The sequence below is a fragment of the Leucoraja erinacea genome, chromosome 5 (assembly GCF_028641065.1).
Source record: "Leucoraja erinacea ecotype New England chromosome 5, Leri_hhj_1, whole genome shotgun sequence".
Taxonomy (NCBI): domain Eukaryota; kingdom Metazoa; phylum Chordata; class Chondrichthyes; order Rajiformes; family Rajidae; genus Leucoraja; species Leucoraja erinaceus.
In genome coordinates this window covers 35,208,072-35,224,584 of record NC_073381.1, presented here as the reverse complement: position 1 = coordinate 35,224,584, position 16,513 = coordinate 35,208,072, and the positions used below count along the sequence as shown (strand labels likewise).

The following is a 16,513-nucleotide window of genomic DNA, read 5'->3' as shown; positions in this document are numbered from 1 at the left end:
AGGCCGCTGCCCCAGCTCCGGGTCCTGCAGTCTCCACTCCGGGCCCCGCTGCATCAGCTCCAGGCCACCGCCGAAAACCAGAAAGCCGCAACAGCAAGTCGGGCCACCGCTGCCTTAGCCCCGAAGACGGCCAGCCTCTCGTTGGTAAGTCCTGGCTGGCTCTGCCTCTGGAGCCTCGGGGTCGGTCGCAGGTTAGAGGCCGCCAGCTCCGCCATTAGGCCTCAGCGCAGACGAAGGCAGAGAACAGGGATACGACACGAAAAAGTCGCATTCCCCCCGAAGGAAGAGACAGAGAACATGTTTCATCCCCTCTAACACAACCCAACAAACTAAAACTTAACCAAAACAAGACAAAAAAAAAAAAAACAGAAAAAAGTAAAGACAGACGGACTGCAGGCGAGCCGCAGCTGTTAACAGCGCCGCCACTTCCGGAGCAGAGCAGAAGTGTCAAGGTGATATGAAAAACATGAATCTGGATAAAATGATGAATGTAATTTACCTTTTTGTCCATGATTATCCCAAAAATCAAAATAAAGAATCCCTGTCAAGAAAAAAGAAATATAAACTCAAACAAATAAACAGGCTAGTGATTTATCCAGGGGCGGCACGCACACCCCCATCCACATTAACGGGACGGAGGTGGAACGTGTGTCTAGCTTCAGGTTCCTGGGTGTTAACATCTCCGATGACCTCTCTTGGACCCACAATACCTCAACTCTGACCAAGAAGGCTCATCAGCGTCTCTTCTTCCTGAGGAGACTGAAGAAGGACCATCTGTCTCCTCAGATCCTGGTGAACTTCTACCGCTGCACCATCGAGAGCATCCTTACCAACTGTATCACAGTATGGTATGGCAAATGCTCTGTCTCCGACCGGAAGGCACTGCAGAGGGTGGTGAAAATTGCCCAATGCATCACCGGTTTCTCGCTCCCCTCCATTAAGTCTGTCCATAGCAAGCGTTGTCTGCGGAGGGTGCTCAGCATCGCCAAGGACTGTTCTCACCCCAACCATGGACTGTTTACCCTCCTACCATCCGGGAGGCGCTACAGGTCTCTCCGTTGCCGGACCAGCAGGTCCAGGAACCGCTTCTTCCTGGCGGCTGTCACTCTACTCAACAACGTACCTCGGTGACTGCCAATCACCCCCCCCCCCGGACATTCCTCCCACAGGAAAAACACTATGTCTGTATATATGCTAATGTAAATATTTATTCAAATCATATGCTATGTCGCTCTTCCGGGGAGATGCTAAATGCATTTCGTTGTCTCTGTACTGTACACTGACAATGACAATTAAAGTTGAATCTGAATCTGAATCTTAATTAAAATAATTGTATTGTTTCTTTAGTTGAAATAGTTTTTCTAGATCTGGACATCATTATTGCCTATCCCTAATTGGCCATGATGGTATTGCTGAATGACCTTCTTAAACTTCTATGGCTCTGGTGAATGTACTTGCACGGTTGTTGGGTAGGGAATTTGAAGAGTTTGATTCATCAGTGATGAAGGAATTGTGATTGTTTTCCAAGTCTGGATGACCTGTTGTTTTCCGAGGTAAATACTTGTAAATAGTGGAACCTCTAGTTAGAGTAACAAAGGCAAGGAACTGCAGTTCACCTTTTAAATGTGCACACCGCAGTCACAATATGCCAGAGGAATGAATGATCTGGCTGGACAATGATATGCCAAAGATGTGCTATGTCCTGTCAAACTTCTTGTATGTTGTTGGAATTACACCCATCCAATGCTCAAGCTAGATGTTACCACAACCAGTCAATTCTAGATTCCAAAACAGTCTTTGGTCCAAAGAGCTGAATTACAGATTTATAAGACGAGACTGACTGCTCTTGACATCAAGTCTTCATTGGACCTGACGTGATATCAAAGGGCACTTGGTAATAATGATGGGACTCAACGTCAAGTGAAAAACACCCCAGTTTATAGTCATAGACAAAGGATTGTGATTGGGTGGACATTAATCATGCTGTCCCTACACATATAGCCATATAACCATATAACAATTACAGCACAGAAACAGGCCATCTCGGCCCTACAAGTCCGTGCCGAACAACTTTTTTTTCCTTAGTCCCACCTGCCTGCACACATACCATAACCCTCCATTCTCTTCTCATCCATATGCCTATCCAATTTATTTTTAAATGATACCAACGAACCTGCCGCCATCACTTCCATTGGAAGCTCATTCCACACCGCTACCACTCTCTGAGTAAAGAAGGTACCCCTCATGTTACCGCTAAACTTCTGTCCCTTAATTCTGAAGTCATGTCCTCTTGTTTGAATCTTCCCTATTCTCAAAGGGAAAAGCTTGTCCACATCAACTCTGTCTATCCCTCTCATCATTTTAAAGACCTCTATCAAGTCCCCCCTTAACCTTCTGCGCTGCAGAGAATAAAGAGCTAACTTATTCAACCTATCTCTGTAACTTAGTTGTTGAAACCCAGGCAACATTCTAGTAAATCTCCTCTGTACTCTCTCTATTTTGTTGACATCCTTCCTATAATTGGGCGACCAAAATTGTACACCATACTCCAGATTTGGTCTCACCAATGCCTTGTACAATTTTAACATTACATCCCAGCTTCTATATTCAATGCTCTGATTTATAAAGGCTAGCATACCAAAAGCTTTCTTTACCACCCTATCTATATGAGATTCCACCTTCAAGGAACTATGCAGTGTTATTCCCAGATCCCTCTGTTCAACTGTATTCTTCAATTCCCTACCATTTACCATCACTGAAAGGAGTTCCTCAGGACAAAGCATTGACTCATTCAAAGCAAGGTGCTTCATTCATGGAATTCCTTCTATCATAAGATCAGAAACATGAACGTCCCATGCACAATCTCTCAGAAAATAATGACGTTGAATGCCAGTATGCAGCAAGGCTCAGACAACATTCAGGCAGGTGTTGACTGGAGGTAAATAAAGCTCTTGCCAGACTTTGACATCTCCAACAAAACTCTGACTGGACATCTTTAATATTCAACAACATGATCAATGCATCAATAATAACCTGGTGTCATTATTGCCCAGACCTCAGTTAGTCAAGTCTACAAAGGCTACTGGAGCAGGTCAGAGGCTGGGCATCCTGTAGCAAGTGACTCACTTCCTTCCATACCAATTGCTTCCTAATTTGTATTGTATTGTATTGTATTGTATTGTATTCAATTTATTGTCATTATCTCATATTATAGACAACGAAATGAATTTCCTTACAGTCAAGTATCATAAAAATAAATAAATAATAAATAAATAAAGCTTTTTCTTTTCTTTTCTTTTTAAAAAAAAATAAATAAATAAAGTCAAATAAAAAATAAAAATTCTACAGGGTACGTCAGGAGTACGAAGACCTTCTGCTTGCCAGGATGATTGCAGGTCCAAAACCTCTCAGAAAACATGACACCATATGATGCTAAATTCCTTGCTTGATTTAGCCTTGATATTGACCCTAAATATCCCTGCACTGATGAACCAGTTTGCAATGTTTAAAATGTACAAAATGGACTGCAATTACATATCTCGCCTACTTTGATTGTACCTCCCAGCTTGCATGGGCTCCTTCAATGCCAGAAAGAAATGCGACTGTATCACCTGAAAGAATGGTTTACAAAGTTGGTTCACTGCCACTTTCTCAGAGTGTCCTAAGATTCCCAGTCTTATGTCTTTCTCCACAGTAAAAACATCTTGTTCATCTCCTGAGGTTCCTCACATAGATGACCACTTTGCTTTCTGACGGGCCCTATTCTCTTTCCCTTCATGTACTTATAAAATCTCATTTGATTCTCTTTAATCATTTCTGCCAGAGGTATCTCTTGTCCCCTTTTTACCCTCCTGGTTTACTTCTTGAGTATGCTCTTCAGTCCCCTCTAGGGATGCACTTGATTCCAGGTGCGTATACCTGGCTCATGCCTCCTTTTTCTTGATGAGAGCCTTAATTTCTCTCATCATCCCGGCTTCCTTCCTTCCACCTGCCATACCTTTCACTTTAACAGGAATATACATGTTATGAACGCTCACTGTCAAGCTTTTTAAAGCATTCCACTTTCCGCATGTATCTTTGCCAGCAAAAAAACCTACTCCAATCAACTTTTGAAAGTTCCTGTCTGATACCTTCAAAGTTTACCTTACCCCAATTCAGAAATTTAACTTGTGGACCAGCCCCGTCCTTATCCATAACTATTTTAAAGCTAATAGAACTGTAGTCACTGATCCTAAAAGTCCCACGCACCAGCACTTCAGTCATTTGCCCTTCCCAGTTTCTGAAGAGCATGTCAAGCATTGCCCTCTATCTTCTAGGGCCCTCTACATATTGGCGAAGGAAACTTTCCTGCATTTATTTGGCAAATTACACCCCATCTATGATGTTCACACTGTTGCAGTCCCAGTCTATATTTAGAAAGTTAAAATGCCGAACTATGACAACACATTTAGCCTTGCAACTGTCCACAAGGCTCGGCATATTAATTACTTTAATTCCATTGACTATTTGAGAGCCTGAAGTACACTTCCATCAAGGTGATCACCCTCTTTTTTAATTTCTCAGCTCCGCCCATTTGTGCTTCACTGAACAAACCATCAGTAATGTCATCTCAGATCTAACCATGAGCCCAAATGGTCAGAGCATTCGTTTTATGGAGTGCTTTCCTGAGTAAATATTACAAGGTAGGTTATTGCATACCCCAGTGTGAGTATCTTCGGCAGGTGCTAGCTCAGCTCCCTAAACTACATTGCAAAATTAGCCGTTGCTTATTTCTTTGATAATTCCACACTGAGACATAGGATTATAACATGCTAAACAGCCATCACGTCTGCCCATTCACACCCATCCTACATTCATCCATCCCACTATTTATTCCCCCAACATTCTCATCAATCCACTGATGCTACTACTCACTTTCACAGAGGGGGTAATGTATAGCGGCCAATTAACCTACCTTGTAATATTTCATGTCTGAGCAGCATGTTCAGTGTATTTTTCATAAATCTGACCAACTACAATTTAAAAAATGTACAAGTATAGCGGCATTAAATAATACATACCTGAAACTCATCGACAATTTCAAATATAGTTACGATGATTTCTTTCGAACTAAATTTATATCCAGTACTTGCAATCAGAAATGTTGATCCAAGGAACAAGTGGAGACCCAGGAGTGGAGTTAGGATGATAATGCATCTCAAAATCTGTTTGACTGGTTTGTTATCACTTTGATGACTCCTAGATTTCTCCCCAATTGCTGGGCGCCGTACCTTAACTATGGCAAAGAACGTAATGAGGAAATTAATTCCACCGATGATCAGTGACACCAAACAAAATGGATTGTTACTTTCCACCAAATTAGTCGAGCAAATCTTCTTTTCAAAATAATTGTCCTTGAAGTAGCCTTTCACAAACACACCAATAACAATTAATAATGGACAGATGTAGCCCAATATAAATGAGATGAGCATCATTGTTAATCTCCTGTAATGTCTGAGAAGAAAAACTAAATGGTAAAGAATTTGGAGGCTCAGCGTGAACATCCAAAAAAATAAAGCAAGCAAGAAGAAGTGAGCTAAAAAAATGACCGCTTTACAACTTATGTCCTTTGGCTTCAGAAACGAGCAGATCAAGAACAATGTATTCATTATCAGTAGAGTGACCACAATATTCAGTATTGCAATATGACGGGCAAGTGAGGTAGTATTTTTGGTGAGGTTCTTCCATACAATTGCCTCTATAATAATGCCAATTATCAAACTGACCTGACTTGTGCCAAGTACAACATAGTTTAACACTCTCAACCAAGGGAGTACCTCAAAGTCTGTTATCGGCAACATCAATAGAGAAAAGGATGTCAGATGGTTACACCGGCATGTAATGTTGGTTCCATTTATTTCATGCTTGCACCCTTCTGTATCCCAACTTCCATTATTGAGATTCCAAAATACACATCGTGCGCTTGCTGGTGCGAGTGTGGTATCTAGTGGCGTGAATTGCATCGTAATGACAATTGGCTTGACTTCAGCTGTTGTTGTTGCTACAACAAGACCATTCAATTTGAAATTACTTGTAGGTGGTGGGTTGAGGATATCATTCACTGTTAGAAATGCAATGCTCATAACAAGACTGCCGCTGGCCAATGCCGCCAACTTGTTTTGCTTAATGAAAACACTATTCGTTACTGATCTGTTATATTTCGTATTACTGAAATCTACTTGATAATCTTTGCCAGGCTCAACCTTCATCCCCTTTAGTTGAATATTTGGTTTAGTGATGTTGAAAGTTTGATTAGGTGGATTTAATAATCTGGTAAAGTCTTCCACTGACTTTAATAATTGAGAGCTGAATGTTTTGTTTTCAATCTTCACTGAGGTCCAGGCAGAGTGTGCCCTTTCATCGACCAGCGAATCCACTATGGAAAGGAAACCCTGGAAATATAAGACAAAGTTTGAAGAGATGAATCATTGGACCATATTCTAATTGGAACAAACTAGAAACATGTTGAGAAAGACAATTAACAAAACAGCTCACAATCACTTTGTTGGCTGAATGATTCAAGAGCTTAGATAGGGTGGAATTTGTCAGATGTGTTCAGGAAGCCTTCCTCAGGCAAAATGTAGAGGGCCCTACAAAGGAGAGGGGAGAGCTTGATCTACTCTTATGAAAGTGGGAAGGGCAAGTGACTGAAGTGTCCATGATCAAGCCTTTTGGCACCAGCAACCACTGTTCTATTAGCTTGAAAATAGTTATGGATAAGGACAAATTTAGTTCACCAGTTAAAGTTCTATATTGAGACAAGGCCACTTTGATGGCATTAGACCAGAACTAGTAAAAAGTTGATTGGAGTAGGTTGTTTGCAAGCAAAAAGACATCCGGAAAGAGAGGTACTTTCAAAGTTGTGATGTGAGAATTCATGGTGTGCATGTTGCTGTTAGAGTGAAAGGCAAAGAAGGTACATGCAGGAAACCCTAGATAATGAGAGAAATTGAGTCTTAGCCTGTCCAACCTTTCTCTTTCGCTCAAGTCCTCGACACCTGGCAATATCCTTGTACATCTTGGAGCCTTGCTCATGGCCACAGAATGACTTGTTTGTACCCCTAACTAAAGAGTCCCCTATCACTATGGCTCATCTAGATTTGTCTTGCCCCGCTTTATAGCAGAGCAAATCACGGTGACCCTGATCTGGCTGCTGCTGCTATTTTCCCCTGAGAGACTATCACCCTGCAACAGTATCCTAACTGATATACTTGTTTGTGAGGGGTACAGCCACAGGAGACTGCTGCACCACCTGCCTGCTTACTCTGGTAGTTCCCACCTACCTGACTGAACCTTAGGTGTGACCACAACCCTGAAGCTAATATCTTTGAAACTATCTGCCTCCTACATAGACAATAGACAATAGACAATAGGTGCAGGAGTAGGCCATCCTGCGCTTCGAGCCAGTGCCGCCATTCAATATGATCATGGCTGATCATCCCCAATCGTACCCCGTTCCTGCCTTCTCCCCATATCCCCTGACCGCTAACTTTAAGAGCTCTATCCAACTCTCTCTTGAAAGTATTCAGAGAATTGACCTCCACCGCCCTCTGAGGCAGAGAATTCCACAGATTCACAACCCTCTGTGTGAAAAAGATTTTCCTCATCTCCGTTCTAAATGGCTTACCCCTTATTCTTAAACTGTGGCCCCTAGTTCTAGACTCCCCTAACATCGGGAACATGTTTCCTGCCTCTAACATGTCCAAACCATTAATAATCTTATGTTTCAATAAGATGCCCTCTCATCCTTCTAAATTCCAGAATAAACAAGCTCAGCCGCTCCATTCTATCAACATATGACAGTCCTGTCATCCCAGGAATTAAACTCGTGAACCCCCGCTGCACTCCCTCAATAGCAAGAATGTACTTCCTCAAATTTGGAGACCAAAACTGGACACAATATTCCAGGTGTGGTCTCACTAGGGCCCTGTATAACTGCAGAAGGACATCTTTGCTCCTATACTCAACTCCTCTTGTTATGGCCAACATGCAATTTGCTTTCTTCATTGCCTGCTGTACCTGCATGCTTACTTTCAGTGACTGATGAACAAGGACCCCCAGATCTCGTTGTACTTCCCCTTTTCCCAACTTGACACCATTCAGATAATAATCTCACTTCCTGTTTAGCCACCAAAGTGGATAACCTCACATTTAAGTGGATAACCTCACATCTGCCCATTCACCCTACTCACTCGCCCTACCCACCGATAGGTACTTCAGATCTGTCTTCACTAAGGAAGACACAAACAATCTCCCAGATATACTGGAGGACAGAGGATCTAAAGGGGTAGAGGAACTGAAATAAATTTTCATTAGGCGAGAAATAGTATTGGGTAGGCTAATGGGACTGAAGGATGATAAATCCCCTGGACCTGATGGTCTGCATCCCAGGGTCCTCAGGAAGGGGGCTCTAGAAATAGGGGACGCATTGGTGATCATTTTCCAATGTTCAATAGATTCAGGATCAGTTCCTGTGGATTGGAGGATAGCTAATGTTATCCCACTTTTCAAGAAAGGAGCGAGAGAGAAAACGGGGAATTACAGACCAGTTAGCCTGACTTTGGTGGTGGGAAAGATGTTGGAGTCCATTATTAAAGAGGTAACAATGGGGCATTTGGATAGCAGTAAAAGGATTAGTCCAAGTCAACATGGATTTATGAAAGGGAAATCATGCTTGACTAATCTTCTGGAATTTTTTTTGAGGATGTGACAAATAAAATGGATGAAGGGGTGCCAGTGGATGTAGTGTATCTAGACTTTCAGAAAGCCTTTGACAAGGTCCCGCACGGGAGACTGGTGACTAAAATTAGAGCACATGGTATTGGGGGTGGGGTGTTGACATGGATAGAAAATTGGTTGGCAGACCGGAAGCAAAGAGTAGGAGTGAGCGGGTCCTTTTCAGAATGGCAGGCAGTGGCGAGTGGAGTGCCGCAAGGCTCGGTGTTGGGGCTGCAACTATTTACCACATATATTAATGATTTGGAAGAGGGAATTAGGAGCAACACTAGCAAGTTTGCGGATGACACAGAGCTGGGTGGCAGTGTGAACTGTGAAGAGGATGTTAGGAGGTTACAGGGTGACCAGGACAGGTTGGGTGAGTGGGCAGATGCAAGGCAAATGCAGTATAATATAGTTAAATGTGAGGTTATCCACTTTGGTGGCAAGAACAAGGGGGCAGATTATTATCTAAATGGGGTTAGGTTAGGTAATAGGATGGGGGGGGGGGGGGGGGGGGGGGGTGGAGTTCAGCGAGACCTGGGTGTCCTTGTACACTGGTCACTGAAAGTTGGCTTACATGTACAGCAGGCAGTGAAGAAAGCTAATGGAATGTTGGACTTCATAACAAGAGGATTTCAGTATAGGAGTAAAGAGGTTCTTCTGCAGTTGTATAAGGCTCTGGTGAGGCCACATCTGGAGTATTGTGTACAGTTCTGGTCCCCTAATTTGTGGAAGGACATCCTTGTGATTGAGGCAGTGCAGCGTAGGTTCACGAGATTGATCCCTGGGATGGCGAGACTGTCATATGAGGAAAGACCGAAAAGACTAGGCTTGTATTCACTGGAGTTTAGAAAGATGAGGGGCAATCTTATAGAAACATATAAAATCATAAAAGGACTGGACAAGCTAGATGCAGGAAAAATGTTCCCAATGTTGGGCAAGTCCAGAGCCAGGGGCCACAGTCTTAGAATAAAGGGGTGGTCATTTAAGACTGAGGTCATTTAAGACTACACAACACTATATCCAGAATTGCTTTCTCCCTGGTAGGCTCCGGTACAAGCTGCTCTAAGAATCCACCATGGAGGCACTTCACAAACTCTCTTTCTTGGGGTCCAATACCAACCTGATTTTCCCAGTTTACCTGCTTGTTGAAATCCTCCATAACAACCGTAGCATTACGACATGCGACATGCCAATTTTAACTCTTGATTCAACTTGCACCCTATATCCAGGCTACTGTTCCGGGGCCTGTAGATAACTCCCAGTAGGGTCTTTTAACCCTTACAATTCCTCATTTCTCTCCATACTGACTCTAAATCTCCTGATTCTATGTCACCCCTCACAATGGACTGAATTTCATTCCTTACCAACAAAGCTAACCCACCCCCTCTTCCCGCCTGTCTGTCTTTTCTATAGGACACATAACCTTGAATATTCAATTTCCAGCCATGGTCCTCTTGCAGCCATGTCTCTGTAATTCCCACAACATCATACTTGCCAATTTCTAACTGAGCCTCAACCTCATCCACTTTATTTCTTATACTTCGCTCATTCATATACAACATTTTAACTTCTGTATTCACTCCATATTTATACTCCCAATTTGTCAACCCCTCCCCCCACTATTTAGTTTAAACCCACACGTGTAGTACTAGTAAACCTGCCTGCCAGAACGTTGGTCCTCCTCCAGTTAAGGTGTAACCCGCCCCTTTTGTACAGGTCACCCCTATTCCAGAAGAGATCCCAGTGGTCTATAAATCTTAATCCTTGCTCCCTGCACCAGCCCCCCAGCCACACATTCAGATCCCCTATCTCCCTATTCCTACCCACACCAGCATGAGGTACTGGAAGCAATCCGGAGATAACCACCCTAGAAGTCCTGTCGATCACACCAGTCAATAGACAATAGACAATAGACAATAGACAATAGGTGCAGGAATAGGCCATTCAGCCCTTCGAGCCAGCACCGCCATTTAATGTGATCATGGCTGATCATCCCCAATCAGTACCCAGTTCCTGCCTTCTTCCCACATCCCCTGACTGCTATTTCTAAGAGCCCTGTCTAGCTCTCTCCTGAAAACATCCAGAGAACCCACCTCCACCGCCCTCCGAGGCAGAGAATTCCACAGACTCACCACTCTCTGTGAGAAAAAGTCATTCCTCGTCTCCGTTCTAAATGGCTTACTCCTTATTCTTAAACTGTGGCCCTTGGTTCTGGACTCCCCCAACATCAGAAACATGTTTCCTGCCTCTAGCGTGTCCAAACCCTTAACAATCTTATATGTTTCAAAGAGATACCCTCTCATCCTTCTAAACTCCAGAGTGTACGAGCCCAGCTGCTCCATTCTCTCAGCATATGACAGTCCCGCCATCCTGGACAATAGAAACACAGTCGAGTCTTAGCACTAGGATTGGAGCCACCGACCTGTCCGCCGCTCGGACTGTGAGTGTCGTCTGCCCCGACAGCTCCCAAAAGGTTGTTTTCATTTGGCACAGCCACTGGGGACTCCTGCACTCCATGATTATGCTGGAGTAACTCAACAGGACAGGCAGCATCTCTGGAGAGAAGGAATGGGTGACGTTTCGAGTCGAGACCCTTCTTCAGACCCGACGTCTCAACCAGAAACGTCACCCATTTCTTCTCTCGAGAGATGCTGCCTGACCCACTGAGTTACTCCAGCATTTTGCGTCTATCTTCGGCTTAAACCAGTATCTGCAGTTCCTTCCCACACATACAGCTGGACACAGTTATCTTTTACAAAGATAAGGTTGGTTTATGTATTCTTTGTATGGAAATCTTGGACACTGTGTACTTGTTGCCACCTGTCAATTGTTAGTTTTTTTAGCAGTAATAATTAGCAGTGATTTGAACACACTTCGATATTTGAACTCTTAATTTCTATCATGCTTAATTCTTACCTCCACAACAACCGGTTCCAGAGATACATTTGAGACTGTCGAAAAGGCATGGAGGATATTAAGTGAGGCTTGCAGGTTACCAGGTGTTGTGTTATTCTGGCTTTTTGAAATGTTGTCTAACTTTACAACCAGTTGGGGAAGTTTCCCTGCTAATTCAGTTGAGTTCTTAGTGATCTAGAGTACAAAGGACGAACAGTCAGAAGGAACACAATATCATATTATGGGGTAAATTGGTTAAAAAAAACATATTTAATTGTAGTGTCAATACTTGCAGCTCATAAACTCACGCAGGTGACGTAGGAGTGCGACATTATATTGGTTTATGAGATGCATAAAGTGAGCAGCAAATACTGCAGACAAGTGGTGAAGTCAAAAATATGCTGGGCTACAAATGACTGGAGTGAAAAGATTAAGAAATTTCGGAGGTGCAGATGCTAGATTCTTGAGTAAGATGCAAAGTGCTGGCAGAACTCAACGGGCTGGGACTCTTTTTCAGATTGTCCATTCCCTCCTCCAGATGTTGCCTGGCCTGTTGAATTCCTCCAAAACTGTGTTTTGCATTAGGAAGACTTGTTACAGTTCAATGGTCTTCGATTGATGTACTTGCCTTGGCATCAGTGTAAAGTGGTATGATTCATGAGATGAGGATATGGGCCTGTGAGGTCAGATTGAGTAAAACAGACCAACTATAGATTAGAAAATTAAGAGATGATTTTATTAAGTCATACAAAATGGTGGGAGATTGATAAACTGGATGCTACTGTGGAAATGATTTCATAGATCTTTGCTATAACTTCTCTACATCCTTTCCAAATTACAGAAATCAGAGATATATATTGTATTGGGCTCACTGAACTCCGACATAGATTTCTTAAATCAAATACTATAAACTCGGAGGATGTTTAGACGCCCTGTCCATGAGGATTATTGACAGAAAACCTGCATTTAATTAGTATCTGGCTTCTGCTCAGCTAAGTAGGTGAAAGTTGGCAGTTGTATGTACAAGATATGACTCAGAAAATGATAGTAACATTGCAGGATAGAACAGGGTCATTCTGCCTAATTAGTTTGTGTTGGCTCATTTTACAGCAATCTAGAATTTCCCATTTCATCTTTCTCCGTTGCTATGCAATTTTTTACCTTCAAATATTTATTCAATTGGAATTCATTGCCACAGACGTCGGTGGGCACCAAGAAACTGGATATTTTTAAGGCGGAGATTGATAGCTCCTTGATTAGTAAGGGCATCAAAGGTTACTGCAAGAAGGCGGGAGAATGGGGTTGAGGGGGAAAATAATCAGCCATGATTGAATGGATTAGACTCAATGGGCCGAATGGCCCAATTCTGTTCTTTGCATTCTTATTTAACCCATCCCACTCCGAAGGTGAGAAAATATTTTGTCACGATATATAAAATCTTGAGACCATGAGTTAAAGTAAATAAAAATAAACTATTCACAAAGAAGAGGAGTCAAGGGGCCGCAGACATACAATAGAAACACAATATAAGGACACATAAAATAGTTGCAGGAATGGTCACTATATGATTTTCAGGTGAGTGGAACAACAGTGTATGCAGTAAAATGGGCCTGCTGGAGTTTAGAAATTTGAGAGAAAATCATATTTTGAAAACTTCAAACAAATCACTTTTTACCTGTTTAACGTCCAGGAAATGCAATCGTACATTCTGTAATTGTAATTTAATCTTTGGTTCATGCTTCAACCCAATAAATTAATATACCATTTCTCCACAGGTAATAGACTATTTTTAAGTCATGATGCTCAAAACTGATCCATCAGCACTTTGTATGTACACCTTTAGTAAAGTCACATGAACAAAATGGCAACACCTTTCAGCTTCAAATGCTGAAACCTTGAGCAAAAAAACAATGTTGTGATGGCATTTTGTGAGTCCATAGACAGATGACTTTTCTGAAGAAGGGTCCCAACGTGAAATGTCATCAGTCCATTTAACTCCACAGATGCTGCCTGACATGCTGAGTTCCTCCAGCACTTTGTTTTGTGCACTAGCTAAATGGTAGCTGTTCCTGAGAAGTTGTCGCCTAAGTAAAAATCCTGCTGCACTGATGTTAATTATTTATTATGTAATGCTGGTGAAATAAATGATGTATAAAATTTGGTACCTGCAGAATGTCATTGATTTCATTTGAAACACAGAAGTCTTCCTCTAATCCATAAGTTCCATTTGCAAAACACCTTTTTATTTTCTGTCCAGTCATACCATTTGTGCAATTTATTCTTGCGACCTCATTAGCCACAGATATTCCATAGCTGGGATCAATACAGAAGCCTCCGACTAGTTAAAGAAAACAGTTGTCATACAATAACTTGCAGAATGTTAAATGATAAACAGAAATGCTGCTTCCAAGGTATTAGCACAAGGTATGGAGACATTTTAGGAGTATAGTTTTGACACAAAGACATCAGAATCATGCTTTAAAAGCCCTGAAAATCTTGATTGGCCAATTTAGCTACATAACATCATAAAGGAGCAGATTTTCTGTTATCTAAATACAGGCTTTGGGGAGTAATGGTCCATGGGCACATCCTAAATTGGACACATCCAGTTAAACTCCAGTTTCTCATCACTCCTAGTTCCTTTTCCACTTCCTTTCAGGGAACCTGTTCAACTTTTCAAGACCTCACAGGTAGGATGCAGGGTTTGGATCTCGCAGGTTATGTGCCGAAACACAGAAATCCTTTAAGCAGAAATAATTTGTGGGGATATTTCATTGAGGAACAAAGTTCTGCACATCGGCCTCGAGTGGAGAAAAACCACAAGATCCACATGCACCAGGCTGCTAACTTTAGCTGGAATTTTGCTTCTTGACAAAGGCTTCTGTTGCTTGGCCAGGCCGCCCCTGCAACGTCACCACGACAACAGGCCATTATATCAGCTGCACGTAAAACAACTTGGACTTTGCAAATGGTGCCAAATCCTGATGATTCTTGTGTATTGTCTCAGTGGACTATTTCTATACACTTTGTACTTAATCTAAGATTGGGTTTGTGTATAATAATACTTTACAGAACTGTATTCAAAAAAACAATTTCACCGTACCTCAGTACATGTGACTATAAAGAACTATTGAACCATAGTTTAAATTAGTTCTGAGGAGTAGCGCGGAAACAGGCCCATCGGCCCACCGAGTCCGCATCGACCAGCGATCTTGATGCACTTATTCTATCCTACACACACTAGGGATAATTTACATTTATACCAAACCAATTAACCTACAAACCTGGTAGACTAAAATGTTGGAGTTTCTCCAGCAATTTTGTCTACCTTCGATTTTCCAGCATCTGCAGTTGCTTCTTAAACCTACAAACCTGTACTTCATTGGAGTGTGGGAGGAAACCAAACATCTCAGAGAAAACTGAGCGTCACGCACGTCACGGGGAGAATGTATAAACTCCGTACTGGCAAGCACCCGTAGTCAGGATGGAGCCCGGGTCTCTGGCATTGTAAGGCAGTAGCTCCACCATTGCAAAACTGTGCTGCCCTTGATTGAATAATCTCTCAGGACTAAGGTTGCATCTGGCAAGATTACTGTATGTCCAGTGAGTCCCCATGGATGTGCCCTGGACTCAGTTCCACAGAAAAGTTGAGAAGGCCATTGAGGAGGTGATCAGCCTTCAGCACTTACTGCACAGGGTCAGAATGTGGGGCAAAGATGTTAAACTTCAGACCTTGATTGTGACCTAAACACCAGCTGTAGCCTCAAAATAATGTTTCATTTTAATATTTACTATTAAAGAATGTTCTTTTAGTATTGGTTACATATTAGCTTGTTGCAAGAGGCGAATTAAAATACGAATTTAGAAACTTAATGGAGTTATTCAAAATTTTCATGCAAATGTAATATCTTTCATATAATCATGAACTGCAGCAAAAATGTGAATTCCTTTCTTAATTGATACATTATTTATATATAAATATTTATTGGATAACTTATTGTTTGTAAAATGTTATAACATTTATTATTAATCCTTGCACATCGGTACTTGAAGTAATGATTTTTTGTTAAAGTTCTTGAAGTATGAGAATGCAAAATATTATAATTTAAATATTCTAGGCATCTCGCAAAGATAAAGTCAGTGGTTTAGTGCGGTATATTAGTAGTTTAGACTAATGTGAATTTATTCATTTTTGGAGAACAATTAATAAACAGAATATCTTTAAAATAGTGAGAAAATAATAAATATTGGCATGCAGAAATACTTTTATCTAATTCATGAACCCAATGTAGTTGGTTACAAGTTGGGCTCAAACATGTAGGTAAGGAAAAGGCAGATGGACCATTATTTCAAGAGGGCTCGAGAACATAGAAACATAGAAAATAGGTGCAGGAATAGGCCATTCGGCTCGTCGAGCCAGCACCGCCATTCAATATGCTCATGGCTGATCATCCAAAATCAGTACCCTGTTTCTGCTTTCTCCCCATATCCCTTGATTCTGATAGCCCTAAGAGCTATATTTAACTCTCTCTTGAAAACATTCAGTGAATTGGCCGCCACTGTCTTCTGTGGCCGAGAATTTCACAGATTCACAAATTTGGGTGAAAAAGTTTTTCCTCATCCCAGTCCTAAATGGTCTATCCCTTATTCTTAAGAGATATAGTCCCAGCAACTCTTTTGGTTCTATGGAAAGCAGGTTGAATATGCCATACATGGTTAAGAAACATATTTTATATTCAATGCCTGACTGATACAAAATTCTACTGAGTGCAAAGCCCAAGCATTTGTGCACAATGGAACAGACCTGGAGCATTTAATTTGCTCAAAGGCATCCCCCCCCCCCTTTCCAGGATAAATG

General features: G+C 41.9%; 1 protein-coding gene across 1 annotated transcript; it reads right to left on the bottom strand.

Annotated features, from left to right (window-relative positions):
• Positions 1-4,651: 4,651 nt before the first annotated feature.
• On the bottom strand, positions 4,652-11,987 carry LOC129697649 (adhesion G-protein coupled receptor F1-like). The gene is made up of 3 exons (XM_055636361.1): positions 11,964-11,987; positions 11,677-11,850; positions 4,652-6,431 (listed from the first exon to the last, which is right to left on the bottom strand). The coding sequence occupies exons 1-3, from the start codon at positions 11,985-11,987 to the stop codon at positions 5,046-5,048; spliced, it is 1,584 nt and encodes a 527-aa protein (XP_055492336.1). The 3' UTR covers positions 4,652-5,045.
• Positions 11,988-16,513: the final 4,526 nt, after the last annotated feature.